Source organism: Stigmatopora argus, chromosome 15 (genome assembly GCF_051989625.1).
Source record: "Stigmatopora argus isolate UIUO_Sarg chromosome 15, RoL_Sarg_1.0, whole genome shotgun sequence".
Classification (NCBI taxonomy): domain Eukaryota; kingdom Metazoa; phylum Chordata; class Actinopteri; order Syngnathiformes; family Syngnathidae; genus Stigmatopora; species Stigmatopora argus.
The window spans coordinates 5013438-5030110 of record NC_135401.1 but is presented as its reverse complement, the minus strand read 5'-3'; the positions used below and the strand labels follow the sequence as shown (position 1 = coordinate 5030110).

The 16673-nt window shown below is 39.5% G+C and overlaps 1 protein-coding gene across 11 annotated transcripts in view; it reads right to left on the bottom strand.

Annotated features, from left to right (window-relative positions):
- The window catches only part of myt1lb (myelin transcription factor 1-like, b), a 97865-nt gene that overhangs the window by 39962 nt on the left and 41230 nt on the right, over positions 1-16673 (bottom strand). For all 11 annotated transcript variants that reach the window (XM_077620486.1, XM_077620487.1, XM_077620488.1 and 8 more), the window contains one exon: positions 16579-16612. In XM_077620486.1, coding sequence (XP_077476612.1) covers positions 16579-16612 — 34 coding nt within the window. The remainder of the gene's footprint in view (positions 1-16578; positions 16613-16673) is intronic.

The window sequence follows — 16673 nt, the reverse complement described above, 5'->3', positions numbered from 1 at the left end:
TCTTAAAAAGTTTATTTTTGAACGTTTAGTTTTGTGCTTACGTACGTATTTTGCTACTACCATGCAACTGTGATTAAAAACATTGTATATACAAGGTTAAGGTATTACATTTGGTATATTTTCAATTGAAATGCATAACGATAATTTGAATCAGATTTTTGTTATATTTTTGGGGTGATGTGTTAAACTTCATGTCTAGTTTTTCTAATTGCTGTTTTGTGCTCTGCATTTTCAGAAGAAAAAAATAATATTGAATATCTCTCTTAGTATTACTTGATTGCAAATGTTTAATAGTTTTAATTGTATGCTGGGAAGGTTATATTTATTAACATTTTTTTACTTAATATAATTTGGATTTTTACTAAGTAATTTCACATTCATAATTTGCATTTTTATTAAGTAATTTCACATTTATACGCAAGTTCAATGAATTAGGATTGAATCAAATTATGACCTGTAAATCGTGTTACGACTTGTATCGCCAAATATGAGGCAATACTTAAGAGTATATTTAAGAGAGTAAACACTCCAATACAATATATGGGCCAAATCGTATCTTTTCCACAAGCCTGTTGTTTCTCCACAGTAGAGAAACGCGGGATATATAGTACCTCTTGTGCCCTCTATCCTGCAGCAGGATCTATAGACACGTGTGGCAGAGCACCGTCTCCATGGTGATAGCCTCCAAAAATCCATGAGGGATTGGATAGCCTTGCTGGCTGAGTGTAAAGACAGCCAATCTCTAAAAAATGTGAGTCACAGTCAGAGAAGCTAGTCAATGGCTTTCTTGATTTTTTTTCCTCTCTGTGTTTGGGTGCCTCATTTGGGAAGGTCAATAGACAAATATACAGTATTGTATTGTTCACACTAAAAGTTACACTAGCCAAAAAAATCACAATGAAGAGGAAACAAAAAATTCTGAACTAAACTTCTAAGCTCACCAATACAGGAAAGCATTCTACTAAGAACACAGCTTCTGGTCCTAGTCCTAGTCCTAGTCCTAGTCCTAGCATGATTGGTCTTTGATCCAGAAAAGTATAGTGTGTAAATGGTGTTCCTCCATGCTGTGCTTTTGTTCATTTTTTGTTCAAAATTGATTTTATTTTTGTATATATCGAATCTTTTCTGTCTTTGTTAATGACATTGAACTTATGATTATCTTTGTCATATTGTTTTTCGATGTGATTTGATGATAACAGTGTGGTTCGTCTACAACTGCCAGATTAGCATTTTGCAAAAGGATACATTTCTAATCAGATATGGAGCATTTTGCTGAACAAAAATATGATTACGACAGCTTTCTTCACCTCTCAATTTATGCAATACCAATGTTAATGTTTACCATGTAGAATAACATCGTGTGTTATCTATAATCTATCGGTTCACATGATCAGGTTATCGTGGAGCTTGTCAGCCTCTGTATTTTTTTTATTGCAATGCAGCATTGGTATGATAACGTCACATGATTCTTCATGGCAAAGCGCTTATCTAGCAACCCAAATAGTCTTTTTACTTTTATTTTTTTATATAATCGTTTCCAATCTTTTTTTAACAGATTTGATTTTTTTCCGGAAAATTATTTTAAGCATTGTCTTTGTATTTTATTGGGTAAAATATTTGTACAATATTGAAAATTGGACAAAACATTGGAAAGATGACTATATAATTGTACTGTGTGTGTCTGAGAGTGAGTGAAAGAGTGGAAAATAGAGAGAGAGTGAGAGAGAGAGAAAGAGAGGATCATTTCAGAGCTGTCAGGCTTCTCCCGCAAGCAGGGGAGAACAAAAGACAGAGACTTGGTGCAGGAGGCTAGGCGCATGGCAGACGGCTGTAATTTGGGGCGTTTTCTGACGGCTTAGGCTCCAGCTCGCATCTCATCCACAGTAGCTCAGCATGGCTGTCATTTTCTGGCTAGAACTAGTAAAATATTGCGCTAGCAGCTGCAGTGTCCAAATAATTCCCCATCAATGCAATTTGAATAGGCGGGTGGGTGCAAGCTCTCTACATTCCAAGTGTTGTTTAATGATAGTCTGCTCATGTTTGGGAAGACGGCAAACATGTACAATGTTGTGTGTGTGATGTGCACTGCCGGGCGGAATCCCACCAGCAGGCTGTTCAGCTCGGTGGTTCAATAAGCCAGTTGTTCTCATTCAAGAGCACATCGCCAGTATTTGGAGCCTCCAGCTAATGAGCCCTGTCCAGGCTTTAGGACAACACTCGTTCTCCTACTTCTGTTGCTTCTGGCTATATTTCTTTCTTATCCTTTCTATTGCAGGTATCTGTCTTCAACCCCAAGCCAGGTGTCCAGTCTATGCTTCTGAGTCAGGACATACCGTAAGTGACAGTACACTTGTTCAATTGAGGCTTTCTGCCATTTATTTTCTACCCAGGCAACACCCAGAGAGCTCAGGGTTATTAATTATTCATTCATTTTTTTTGTACCGTTTATCCCCACAAGGGTCCATTGACCCTTCCATCTCAGAACTGTGAGGCGAACTTGCTAACCACTCTTTAACCGGGCCGCCTTATTAAACATTTATTCATTCAGTCGTTTTTTGAAACGCTTATCCTCACAAGGGTCATGGGGGTACTGGAGCCTATCCCTGCTGACTTCGGGCACCAGGCGGGGGGCATCGTGTATTGGTGGCCAGCCAATTGTAGGGACAACCATTCATGCTTGCACTTATACCAAGGGGCAACTCCACGCAAGCTCAGGGAGAACATGCAAACTCCACACAGTGAGGACCCGCATGGGATCGAAGCCTGGACCCCAGAACTGTGAGGCCAACGCGCTAACCACTCGTCCAACGGGCCGCAATTAAAGATATGATTGATTAATATTATGATATATAGATTTTGGCGAATAAACTCTTCCTGGTGGGCTGTTTCTGTTCCTTGCTGGAACTCTTCAAGTTCTATATTTGAATTCTTAGTGCTTACAGTAAGTAGAACTACTATAAATTTCATTAGATATAATTGTAATGACGAGAACAATTTGAAATGTCAAGCCCCATTAAACGGGGCTGAATGAGTAAAAATGTGCATTGTTGACCTTTTTTTGCCATTTGCCATTATACTGTTAGAAATTAGACTAATGCCCCTACAATCAATGACGTCATTCACTACTAAATATTTCCAGTAACACCCTCTCTACATTTCTAATGTTTTATCCATAAATATTGAATCCTCAGAACCACTGCAGAAATTAATTCAAAAATCACAATTGTAATGATGAACATTTTTATCAAATCTTAACTTTGGTATTTATTGTCATAGTTGGTAGCGGCATGGTTAAGAGTGGTTAGAACTGCTTTGCAGGTCAGAGATTGAGGGTTCAGTCCCCGGTGGGTTTTAACCTTCCTGCATGGGTTTTCTCCGGGTACTCTGGTTTGTACCCACACCACAAAACCATGCATGCTAGGCTATTTGTAGGCTAAATTCTCCCTAGGTATGCGCGATTCATTGTTTCTCTCGTTGTGTCTTGCGATTGGCTGGTGTCCCCCCTCCTCTGCCCGCAGATAGCTGGGATAGGCTCCGGCAACCCCCAGGCCCTTATGAGCGGCATGGAAATTGAGTGAATTTCCCAGACAATTTATGAAAAGAATAATGCAGAGGGTAGTCGAAATATCCACAAAAAATAAATCTATGCCTCAGTCCTCACTAGGCAATTATGTGTAGATTAATTGAGATGATTTAAACTGGAATTATTAGCCACGGTGTACCTACAGCATTGAAATGACATGTTTTCATGGTACATGTGTGTCATCCACACACACATACATGCGTCCTTTTTGCATCATTTGGTTGCGAGGTCTGAGTTCTCGAGTTTGAGTGAAGCGTATTGGGTAGCTGACTGGTGTAGAGTGTAATTCGGCTATCTGTCATCCTGCAGCTTCACTCCTGGATTAGCCAGGTAAGGAGTCTCTCTACCGCTGTAATGACTTCAATCAATCATGCAAGTCACCGAGAAGAAGGCACACGCGTGGCTACTAGTCCAAAAGACCTCCTTTAGCACATCCCTTTGTCTAAACAAGGTGCACGCAATCCTTTCGCAGGAGTCGGTAACCTCCATAAAATAATATTGACCAGCATATAGAAATCAATTCAGATCATGTAAAATTAAATCATGCGACTGGGCTCAATCGTGAGTTGTTAAATATCTTCTTTTGTTTACGGATATGGACAGTCATGTCCTCCTTTTTGCTATTTTGCTCAGAATCCAAAAGTTACTGCTACATTGGGTAAAAAAAAGATACAACAAATGTTTTGTAAATATTCAGGTTTTAAAGGCTTTCTACATTTTTAAGTGGAAATATAATGTTTTGACCAGGTCCTTTTTTGAGTCTTTGGATGAATCATAACGTAAACTACAACATTTCATTGTTGGTCTGCGATCCTCTACTTATGCTGTTTGTCTTTGACAATGATACAATTAAGTTAGCAACAGCACGAGGAAAGGTTGGAGGCAAGGTTGGGGTTTCATGAGGTCCAGGGGTCGTTGCCCAGAACCCGTAAAGTGTACCCTGAGCAAGCGACCGCCCACTCGCCATTCGCCCTCCGCCCCTCTCTCCCTCCCCTTGTGACTGCATCCCTTTGGCACGCTCCATACTCATAGCACATGATCTGTTATTCCCTCTGATGTCTCTCCTTGGGGGAAGTGCTTAAAAAATTGAAGGGGATAAGGGGAAAAAAGCATAAACACCACCTGTTTATCTGACGCCGGTTAGAAGCAGAAAGGTACGCTTGTCAAAATACGCAGAGGGAGGAGACAAATAAGAGTTTAAAGCAAGAGAGCCTTATTCTGAAAGTACAGCATGGGAAAGTTAATGTTGGTCGATTATTGTGAAAACTACATTTGAAAATAGAGTCCCTGTTTACCTGATATTAATTAAAGAGAACAATTCTTTGCGGTATTATTTTGTTCACACAGTAACAATAGTATCTCCTCCGGGTTGGAAAGTAATGATATAAATAACACATCCAACCTAATTTTGGACATATAAAGGATTTCCATTAACTCATTGGCTACCAATGACAGTGATAGGCAGCCAATCATGTGGTTCTTTTCATCCGTCCTATGTGAATTTAAATGAGTTTATCACTAGTAAATGTCCAATCCATTTGAACTGGCAGGGTGACAACGAATGTACTTTGCTGTCAACTCATCCTGTATATCGCTCTCAATGGCACCCAATGAGTTCAATATAGATCTTTACATTTGCCTGATGCATACCACAAAGAGGGGGCCAATGGCACAATGGTTTTAATTATATTTTTTTTGTTAAAATGTCACCATTTCCAAATCATTCTTTCTACCGTGCTACCGTGCATCCTCCTCCTCTGTGCCAGAAAGTGAGGCATACCGGTGTCTCGCCCCCATCGCATCGTCACCACCTGGCCCACTTCCAATGCTTTTAGTGAGAGCTATCTGTCAAGGCATGAATAATACAAGCCCAAGGCTGGCACTAGCTGGCTAGCTAGCTATGTGGAATCCAAATGAGGCCCACGACAGGAAGCGAACACTTGACTTTTACCTCGCGTCTGCGCTGTCCCTATCAAGACAGGCAATTACTCAGCCTACAACCACAGCTGCCGATGCGGCGACCATAAAGAAGTACCTGAATATGCTTACACACAAATGTGCACACATACGCGCACACCCAGAAAGTACATTGCATGAAGAAGTGAACATAAATACAATAAAGTTCCTGGTTCCAAATGGTGTTTTTTAACGTTAAGGTTGCACAAGCAACTGCAGCCTTGAGAGGTATTTGAGCCAAAATCCATTCAAACAGCATAAATAGAGCTAAACGTTACTTTACTGGTGTCTAGTCACTAGTGAACACAGCCTAACATTGTGTATTGCCTCATATATGGCGATACGATTCGTATCACAAGTCACAGGTCACAATTTGATCCCTATTAATCCCACTACACTTTGAGATGAGTATTGCATTTTTTCTGTATGACTTTTGAAAAAAAATTCTTTAAATTATATCTAGAGCGGTCCGCATTTTGCATAACTTCAATTGCGAAAAGGAAAAATGTTGTTTGACAGGACTGCGAAAATTGCAATTTATTAAAAATTTGAAGCAACCTGTGCGTAGAAATGTAAAAGGGATATTTTCCAAGGACATAAAACCACATGAAAATCTCACTGTTCAAAATGATATAATCCCACAGTATGACAAATATTGCAATATTATGGGAAAGCTCACCATTTTCAAAGAAACTCCTGAAAATAGTTAAATTCAATTCTTTTGTTGTATATATACCTATATATATATATATATATATATATATATATATATATATATATATATATATATATATATATATATATATATACATATATATATATATATAAACAGATTCCCATTCATCCAATGTTTACAGTCACAAACTTCACCAAACACTATTGTTGAAGTGAAAACAGCCGTGCTGAGCGTGTGAACACACAAATAGTCGATCCAAAACTAAATTTTAAGCATCAGTGGCTCATTACATTTTACAAGGATAAGACTGTGACCAAACTGAGGCACTTTTAACATGTAATATTACAATGTTCATAATATTGTGACACAATCATGGCTAGTAATTTATCATCAATCCTATGTTTTTTGTAGAGACAGAAAAAGTTAAGTGTGTTTCAGAGAGCAAATTGTCACTTGACCATTCTCTTCCTCTAGACCGAAGACACCTTTGAGCTATTTGGATCTATTAATCAAGAGTGAAGTTACTTCATCATCTCTTATCTGTTGATTAACAGCACACAAAGCATCTACCTTTATCTCTCTTGTCTACTCCAGAACGCTGTGAGGGCCATCACATGTATCAGATGTATGACACATGTATGCCCCTGTAATTAGCTTTGCACTGAGGCATCCTTTGGTGACCGCAATAACCCATCCATCATTGCTTCTAATCATTCACTGCTTGCGTGTGGGATGTAATTACACATTGCCTGGCAACGGCATGCTTCTCAGGTAAAAAATAGTCAAGAAGGATAAGGAAAAACACCTGCCTATGTTTGTGCGTGAGCCTGAGAATGCATTCCAGCATGTATTGTGATAATGAGATCTAGTTAGTCATCCTCAAGTGTCTTATTAACAAATAATAACAGCAATCCTTTCTTTTTTTGCCGTTTTTACTTCTTCGATGTATTATTCACGCTTCACAGATTTACTCATGATTAATTTATATCAGCATCTTGTGGAATCCTACAGTACAACTCGTCTCACCCCAAAAATACTACATTTACATGCACAAAAAAGTGAAATATTACACTGGATAAATTTGAACCAATAACAAAAATCCATGTGAACACCTAAATCTGGCTCTTTCTACAACCATAGACTGCGCATTGCATGTAAAACCTTATACCTTATTTGTGTATGATCTTGTGAGATATGATTTATATAACCCATGAATGAAATGGCTGGGCTATTTTGCCATCCCACCCCCAACACCCATGGCGAAAACAACTTAATTCCCGGAATACTTTAGCTTGATTCGTTCTCTTCTGAAATTGCCAGCTTGGAGAGAAGCACTCAACTGGGAATGCTGTTCTACATGTGAAGCAGTCTGTGTGAGTGTGTGTGTCTGTGTGCGTGTGTGAGGGTAAAAGCTTGGGAAATGCACTTGTGCGTATGTGTGGTATGTCTACATTTGTGTCTGCGCACACCGGAAGAGCCTAGGAGTAAATGTATGCGCTAATGTGTGTTTGTGTGTGTGTGTGTGTGATGTGTTCAGTCAGTGTGCTGCCCTCTCTAACCCTCTCTGACTCCTGCTGGAGAGCCTTTTCTGAAGGCTCTGCTCCAGTTGAGGGCTCTTCAAGCCAGGATGGTAGTACTTTAGCCAGATAACGCTATATCTACAGTGGACCGTGCTTGCGGCAAACATTCTGTCGACCCTATCTACAGTGCATCGATGTATATTACTTATATACTACAGTGGCACCTCTACTTATAAAATTAATTAGTTCCAGAAGTCGTTTTGTAACCTGTGACATAGGCACGTAAACATACTGTGACCGGATATTTCGTCGAAAGACGTTTGGTCCCCGGGCGTTTGGTCGACCGGACGTTTGGTCGACCAGACGTTTGGTAGAACGGACGTTTGGTCGACCAGACGTTTGGTAGAACGGACGTTTGGTAGAACGGACGTTTGGTAGAACGGACGTTTGGTAGAACGGACGTTTGGTAGAACGGACGTTTGGTCGCCGGGTTCGCTCACAGTCAAATTATGACAGAGAGTTTACTGTTGATATTTTGATAATAGATATTTAGATATTAAACTCACTCTCTCTCTGGCATGATTATAATTTTGAGAGCTGGTTTCAACAGCAACAACCCAGTGACCAAACGTCCGTTCTACCAAACGTCCGGTCGACCAAACGTCCGGTCGACCAAACATCCGGGGACCAAACATCTTTCGACGAAACGTCCGAGTACCAAATATACAACCTAATAACTCAAAATTACGTTATGTTTGGTGAAATATCGTTCCAACAACAATTGATGTGGGCGACTTTTCATCATTTTCCTAAAAGCTGAGCGATAGCAAGACTTGTGATCACTTTGATAAAAGCACTTGTCACTCGCACTGGGAATAACTTTCTTGGGCTCGTAATGAAGATTTTCGTAAGATTAATATTTAATATCTAGGGACATTCGTAAGAAGAAGTTCGATTGTAATCTGAATGGGCAGCCATCGCCATTTGTAGTGATACCAAACCAATTTCTCCTCTCAATGTTTCCATACTGAGGCTCCTCAGCAATCAATACTGTCGAAAAAAAAGTATTTTTCCTCAGGTGCATCCACATAGGATGATGTCCGCTAGCTATTTTGTGCTCAGCAGCCATCTGTCACTCATCCTGCCAACCTCCTGCTGCTGTTAAGCTCTTATGGAGCACATAGCCCGAGATCAGGAAACCTCAGCGACTCTGCTGGTTGCTTGTTGCTCTCGTATCCGTCTGAGTGCTTTCAGAGCATGAGATGCTTGTGTGTGTGTTTCTTTGTGAGGGTGTTGGAGTAAATAGCATCCCAACTGTAGAAACGGCATTCAAGAAGCTTTTCCCTTTGCACACCAATTGTACCGCAGATCCATTTTCTTTGTGCATTTATCACTATAGATGTCCGTGGGCATGTGTGTTTGTTTGTGTGCATTTGTGTTCCTCCAATGGGCTTTGCACTCCGATGTGACTCACCCTCTGCCTCTCTGTTCTCATCATTTTCTCATTCATCATGCTTCCTGTCCTCCTGGCAGAGGTCTGGGCAAATGTGTCATTTAGCTCCTGCTGTTCTCTAATTTTTATTTTTTTTGCTTTAGTCAGAAGGTGGGGGATGTCCCCTTGACACCATGGATGCAATCTGTCAATCATTTTTCCACAACCTGAAAATTTCATTCAAAGTGAATGTAATTATTAAACTAGTGGGTGGGCTGAACTTAACGCCTTCTTTGTTGGAATAGGAATCCAGTGACAAAGCCATTTAGATTCTGGAGGCTTTTATTGTTGCAAAGAACAAGGTGATCGCTCACCATGTCTCACCTTTGGTCTCATTTAATATCTTTGCATTGAATTCCCGTGCCCTTTCCTTCTCAAATATATGTAAAAATTGGAAAATTAGATTTTTTTCACTGTCTTGCATGATGTTGCAGTAAATTTTTTGGACAGGTGGACTTGTTTTTTTGGGGGTGAGTGTTTCAATAGAATTTTTGTCGTAAAACAAAAGCGAGTGAGACCTTGAGCCCTCCCACCAGCTAAAAATCAGCTCTCTCCTAATATTGGAATGCTTACCTACTTTCTATGTTGTCACTAGATGCACACAACTAGCTCTATTTGTTGTAAAAACATGAATAACATTAAATAAACATTATTGTCAAGTCACTTTGTTCCATATTATTTCCTGTGATGAAGAAATCCCTGAACAATAGACGTGGAAAGACAAAAAAGTGTTTTGTAGATTGTCAATTGCGCATGACCGACGTTGAGCGAGGTGGTGGAAGCTACGGGTTGGTGCAGCCATGTCTAAAATTGAACAGAAGAAAATGGAAGAGGCTAATTAACATATTAACGACCCCCATCGTCCTACAGCTTCTGTTGGCTGGTCCAAACACATTGATAACCATGCAAATGAGAGCTGGGAATTAACGGGGGCACAGACAACTGGCAGAGATGTGACGAGCTAGCGAAAAAAAGGAAGGAAGGAACGAAGGAAGGAAGGAAGAATAAGGAAAGAAAAACAGCAGTAAAACAAAAGATGAGGACTGTAAGACACGAATGGCAAACATGGAAGACCAAATCAGGGAGTCTCAGGAGTTGTAACGAGCCAATCACTGGATTTATTTTATAGATATATCTGGTGTGCAATGTGGGCCACCATGCGCGTGCTACATATTAGTTGGACAGTCGGTGTTCTCATATTTTCCTACCCATCAGAAATTGGTAATTTGCGGTTCTTACGTCATTTTTGTTACACCCATAATTATTTGCTCCCTTTTACAACAAGCTTGAGTCAATGATGATGACAAAGCCTATGTCTGATTATTATTATTATTATTATTATTTTCTGTGATTCGAGCGCTCCACCCATGGTAGAAAAATTTGGAAAAGTATCAAAAGCCGATGGATGAAAAAGCTTTGGTGGCAAAATCTGAAAAAGGAACAATATTTCACGTAACACCAGTGAGAAAAAAATGCAAAGAAAGACTCGCATTCTTGTATTCTGCTGCTCCAGCTCGGATCAATACGCCAGCAAGCCCGACGGTGAGGTGCGGAATGGCCGCAGGGGCTCGAGGCAGCGGGCATAAAGGCAGAGGTGGGTGGCATGGAGCGCCAACTCGTACAAGTAATTATGCTTCAGATTGATTTTTCTCATGTTGTGTTCATAATACAGATGAGGGAAAGCAGCGGTTTTCAATGGTGAAACAAAGAAGGTTTTGCAGGGGGGGACACCTTGTGCTAACAGCCAGACTAGGGATTCGCTGACACGTTCATCACATTCCGCAATTGTGTTGAATAATTAAAATGTTTCATTAACGCGATTATTTCCCATTCGACCGCGTTTCAGCCCTGACACCGGCAATTAAAGCTCGGCTGAGGTTTACGCCACTCCTCTCGTTTTGAGTGGAAGCGCAAATTTGACAGGACTGGCAAAAGGGCCTGCGAGATAAAAATGGTACTCGGCCGTTTGGTCGCCGGACGTTTGGTCGCCGGACGTTTGGTCGCGTGGAAGGTTATTGATAATTATCATTTAAAATTGTTGCTCAAATTCCCTAAATACAAAGTGTGAATTATTATTTAGTCATACTTAATTCCCTATTAATTATTAGGCTAAAGAAAAGCTCAACATTTCCCGTACTTTTATTGTGTTTTGTTGGAGAACTTGTTAAGACCCCGACTAACGTCCCTTCCTAAGGGGACAACTCATGTACATACGAACTCTTATACACTGACACGTCCGCTCAGTGAAACTGCTCAGGGCCATTGTTGGCTTTTATTGATGCGTAGACCGTGTTGTTTTACCCTGTTTTGTCGACGGTCTTTTGGTCGCCGGACTTTTGGTCGCCGGACTTTTGGTCACCGGACTTTTGGTCACCGGACTTTTGGTCGCCGGACTTTTGGTCACCGGACTTTTGGTCGCCGGACGTTTGGTCGCCGGTTGTTTGGGTCCGGGCGACCAAACGTCCGCGACCAAACGTCCGGCGACCAAAAGTCCGGTGACCAAAAGTCCGGCGACCAAACGTCCGGTCACGGATAAAAACCAAGGCAAAGCATAGCCTACAATACATGGTAGTGACAGCGTAATATACGCCAAATTCTTTTTAATTTGGAGGGGTGGCAGTCAGTGATCAACTGCAATGCACTTTTGCTATTTGGTAGGGGAAATTGGGTATAATAGATTTGGTGATATATTGTATGTCATCTTAGAGAACAGCATTTTTTGGGTCTCTAAAAATCTATCAAAATGCTTTGCAGTGTAAATGGCTATTTTGAAATCGTCCGGCAGAAAACCAGTTAAAGCTTCCCTGGCGATAAACGTTGTCTTTCAAGGCTGGATTTTGAACAAAACGCTCAAATCTATTTCATTCATCACAAGTGGTCTTCATGTTTCTGCTGTTTGTTCCCGCCACCTTTCGTTGTTGTTGTTGACTGCGTTTTTTTCCCTTTTTTGCTATAAAGCCTGACAAATGAGTATTTCAAAGCAGAAGCCAGTACATCCAACCTCTAGTTTGATATTGCGATATCCAGGTTGCACTTGCTCAAACAGCCCCCAAAAATGAAAAGAAAAAAAATCTCTCTCCAAATCTTCGTCTGTGTTCCAAATCAGCAGAATTCTTCACAGTGCTTTACCACTATAATTAGAAGAATCTGTCCTAGTTACATAAGATGGCTCTTTTTTGTCTTTTCAAATTGGATTAGCAAAGAAGAAACCATTTCCTTTCAAAAAGGGGCGAGCATGTGTGGGGCGGCATTGGTTCTGTTCTGCTGTCCTTCTCAGAGGAGCTCATGCACAGTCTTTTACCCCCCAATAAACTTGATTAGCATGGCAGACTGTAAATATGCAAATTAGCAAGGGTGGAGGGGAATATGCCATATCAGTATCGCCCTCTCCCTCCGGAGCCCCCTGAGTGTGAAAGTCATGATGGGGTTTATTCATATGGGGTCTCTGTTGAAAAGATCTTTTTTTTTATTTTTTATTCCTTTCATAAAAGGGATTCAAGCATGTAATTGGAATACTGAATGGAAGAGATGCTTTCACATCCTGTCTGCTGCCTGTTGTCAACTGCCACCATGCACGGACAGTTTTATAAACAAACTTCATTGCATTCAGTTGCTGCTCTGCGATCGACATGGCGCCTGCAGAGTATGGTAAACATGGCATTTAAACCATTTTCTATGAACACTTGGTAGTAAAGGTGTTTTAAAAACATCAATTCTGCAAGTCCCATAGCAAATTTGAATAAACGCGACAAAGAAGACGGTCATTTTGAAACAAAAACTAATGTTTTACCTCACTTGAATAAGTTGTTTTTGTCTTTTGGCCCTGTGGTTGCTAGTACGTATATCTGAAATGCTCGAGCTAACGTTTTAACCCTCCACTCTTCCTCGTTTTGTGTTATTGCTGCTTTTCTGTCTTAATGATTTGATTTGGTGATTCTTAATGATCCCATTTACTTTGATTTGTTTTGTACTTTGTGCTTTTGCTTTGTTGTTCTGGCTAATCACCCTCTTGCTACTGCCACAATGAAATTTCCCGAATACGGGATGAAAAAAGTTATCCAATCCAATCCAATCCATACTATTTAGAATCCTGCATTCAACCAGCAAGATGGTTTGTACTAAAAACTGAGAAAACGTTATAATCAAGGCCATATGTTGTTCAAATATGAAACAAAAACGTATATTTAAGGGCTGAAAAGGGTTTCATAAATACTTTATAACGTGAGGTAACGGAATAAACTGGGGTCAAATTGAATCATGACAATCAAATATAAATAATATAAATCTTATTGTATGATATGAAGTAATAAACAAACTCCCTGTAGTTCTAAATTTTAGTATAATGACGAAATAACGCCAATATAAACGGAGTCAGTACCTGAGTCACTCAGCAAGATCAACAAAAGAGATGACTGAATGAAAAATATGGCACTTATTTACACATTTACTTTTAGATTGAAAAAAAAAAACATGATGTAATTAATTATTTTCTGAGTGCATTTTTTTCATTTAAAGAGCAGACAGGCAAGTTTCTCATTGGCCCGTGGGACTTTATTGATTTTGTCCCAGCAATGAAAAGCAGGAATGTGTGAACGGGATAGGCAGTCTACTGTGAACAATTTAGCTGCCTGGTCCACTACTTAATATTGATTTTTTTAAAATCAAATAAGCATTATTTAAAATTAGTGTATTTTGTGTATTTCTTGTTCAAATGCACGCAGCTCTCAAGTGACAACAACGGCTTCAAGCTGTTTTTTTTGGGGCTCAATGTACTTGTCTAATGTATTGTTACACATGCAGTATACACACTATGCTTAATTTGGGGATTATTCCAGATATTGATAACCAGATGGAATAGCTTTCCTATGAAAATACAATCAAACTGTAGTCCTGATCAGGTCTTCTCTCGCCCACCCTTTTACTGCTGGTCTAGGATCTCCACTAGGTGAACAAAAATGTTTCCCAGTCTACGCAATTCTTTTTCGCCATTTTAGATATCACGTTAGTTGTATGGATGGCGTCCACTGTGGTCATCCTCTAGCACAACGGTCTATGGGATGCAACTTTAGGATGATCTATCGAAAGTCAAACGTATTCTAATCCCGTGAACACTGAGCTCACTGGAGAGAGGGGCCATGGAGTCACATTATCGACATTATAGACGCCTCAGCGTGGAGATGGGCTTCACATCGATCCCGTGATTAATTGCTATCTGCAGGCAGCAGGAGAATGAGCGAGGGAGGGAGGAGCAAGTGGCTTAAAATGGAGGAAGAGCACTGGGGATGAAGGATTGCTGAGAGAGAAGGGGAGGTTACACCTAGACTATCTATGGATATCAGCTAAAGGCAACACAGGAGTAATCTTCCAGGTGCAATATTATTTATTGATATAAATAGGCGGAAACCCTTATCTTTGCTGCAGCCTCTAACACATAGCCAAGGACAAATGAAATTCACACATTGTTGGGGTGGAAACAACTCCCAAAGACGAGTAAAGGACACCAAAATAGGAGGTTTGGAGTTACTCTATAAGCAAGTTGTTATTTTTCCTATGTAATTATCCGTGAACACGCTACTACAATACTGTGTATACCGTGTATTGTAGTAGCGTGTTAAAAAAAAAAATCAGATTACTTTGAACAATTCACAATTCAAAATCCATCTGAAACAATATTTGCCTGTGTGTTTTTGGTGGAAATAGAATATAGTTGGCTCTTTTAATAATTGTTCTTGAGTGCTATACATTTAATATGTTTTTTTTTTCATATTTAGAATCCTGCATTTTAACCAGCAAGCTGGTTTGCACTAAAAAGTAAGAAACTGTTATATTACAGGCCATCTGTTGTTGAAATATGAAACAAAATACATGAAATACATTCATATAAATGTACTTTTAACTCAATTTTTATGATTTCTTTTCCAGATTGATATTCAAAAATTACAACTAACATCTTAAAGTATTGTATGGGGATCAAATTGTGACCAGTGAATCGTGATAAGAATTGTATCGGCAGATATGAGGCAATACACATCCCTAATTTATTATACGTATATGTTAAAATATTGCAATTAAACCATGTGTTGACTAACGTGACATTAAAAACTGGGACTAGTGCGGATTTGCGGACTGAGTGACGAGCATTAATGAACTTTCCAGATCCTTTGGGCTGCATGCCTGGCTCTCCCAAGAGAAAGTCCTGCACTTTGTAAAACACAACCAAATAAACTGTGACATGGGCTCACTTAAGCTCTTTAAGTGGCAGGTACATTCAAGGCAAAAAAAGTATTGAGGAAGTGCTATTGTGTAGGATTAAAATTCTCAAGACTCACTTGACAAATTCAAACATAAACACGCTGGTTTTCTTTTTACAATACAGAGTGACCAAATATGAAAAAAAAAATCAAGAATGACCACTACCACTACTACTACTTCTAATACTACCACTACTATCACTACAACCGACCAATCCGAACTCAGGGCCTATTTTTTGGCCAACAATGTATTATAGTCAAGAACATAATAGAAATCATCTAATTCCAACAAGTTAAAACTGCTTTGCAACTTGCTCCAATAAAATAAAAACTACCAATTGGCTGCACAACAACCTAATACAACCATTTTCTCTACTTTAGTAGTTTAGAACCCTATTACAACACATTCTACCTCATATTTTCCACCATAAGAATGAACTGTAACATAGAGTTGCATTTGTAAGGAAACCAATCGATAGCTTACGTAAAGACAGTGAAATATAAAGCTGGTATCATTGTTGACTTTAAGTAGCAAATCCACGGTTGCCATGGTGAATGCAAGCGACAGACGGTATCTTTGTGTCAGTTATGAAAGTAATAAAGTAAGTTATAAGGACAAAGAAAATCTTGGAAGGCCAAAAAAAGTCGATGAAACCATTCAACGTACAAGAAGTTATTTGAGCATGTGGGTTTCAAAAGAGTTGGACTCCATATATAAGGAAGTGATCCATGAACATAACTTTCCAAGTGCATGAGACAAAAACAATCATTTCTATTGTCTAATTGCTACATATTTCATATAGTGGAACATGAGAAAATGTGGTAGTTTAGTGGATCTATTGTCTATTTTTTTGTAACATTAAATATGCCCAGTTCAAGAAGCACTTGATATGATTGAAAACCTAAACCAAGCAGATATATTAAACAACAAGCGATGAAGCAATCAGCAATAAACAATAAAATAGAGGTATTTGAATGCATTTGTGTTAGAGTGTGATACCTTCATGTGAGAGTAGTTGCTACAGTGGTTTTGATAGTTATTTACAGATATTGACAGCTGTTTGTGTCTGGAATAGACAAAACTTTTCAATTGGACTGACCTGAAAAGCTGTGTTAATGCTGGATCCACAGGCACTGTGAGGATAAAAGAGAAAAAAAATGCTTTAGTAATAAGATATGCAGCTTTTTTTTGAAA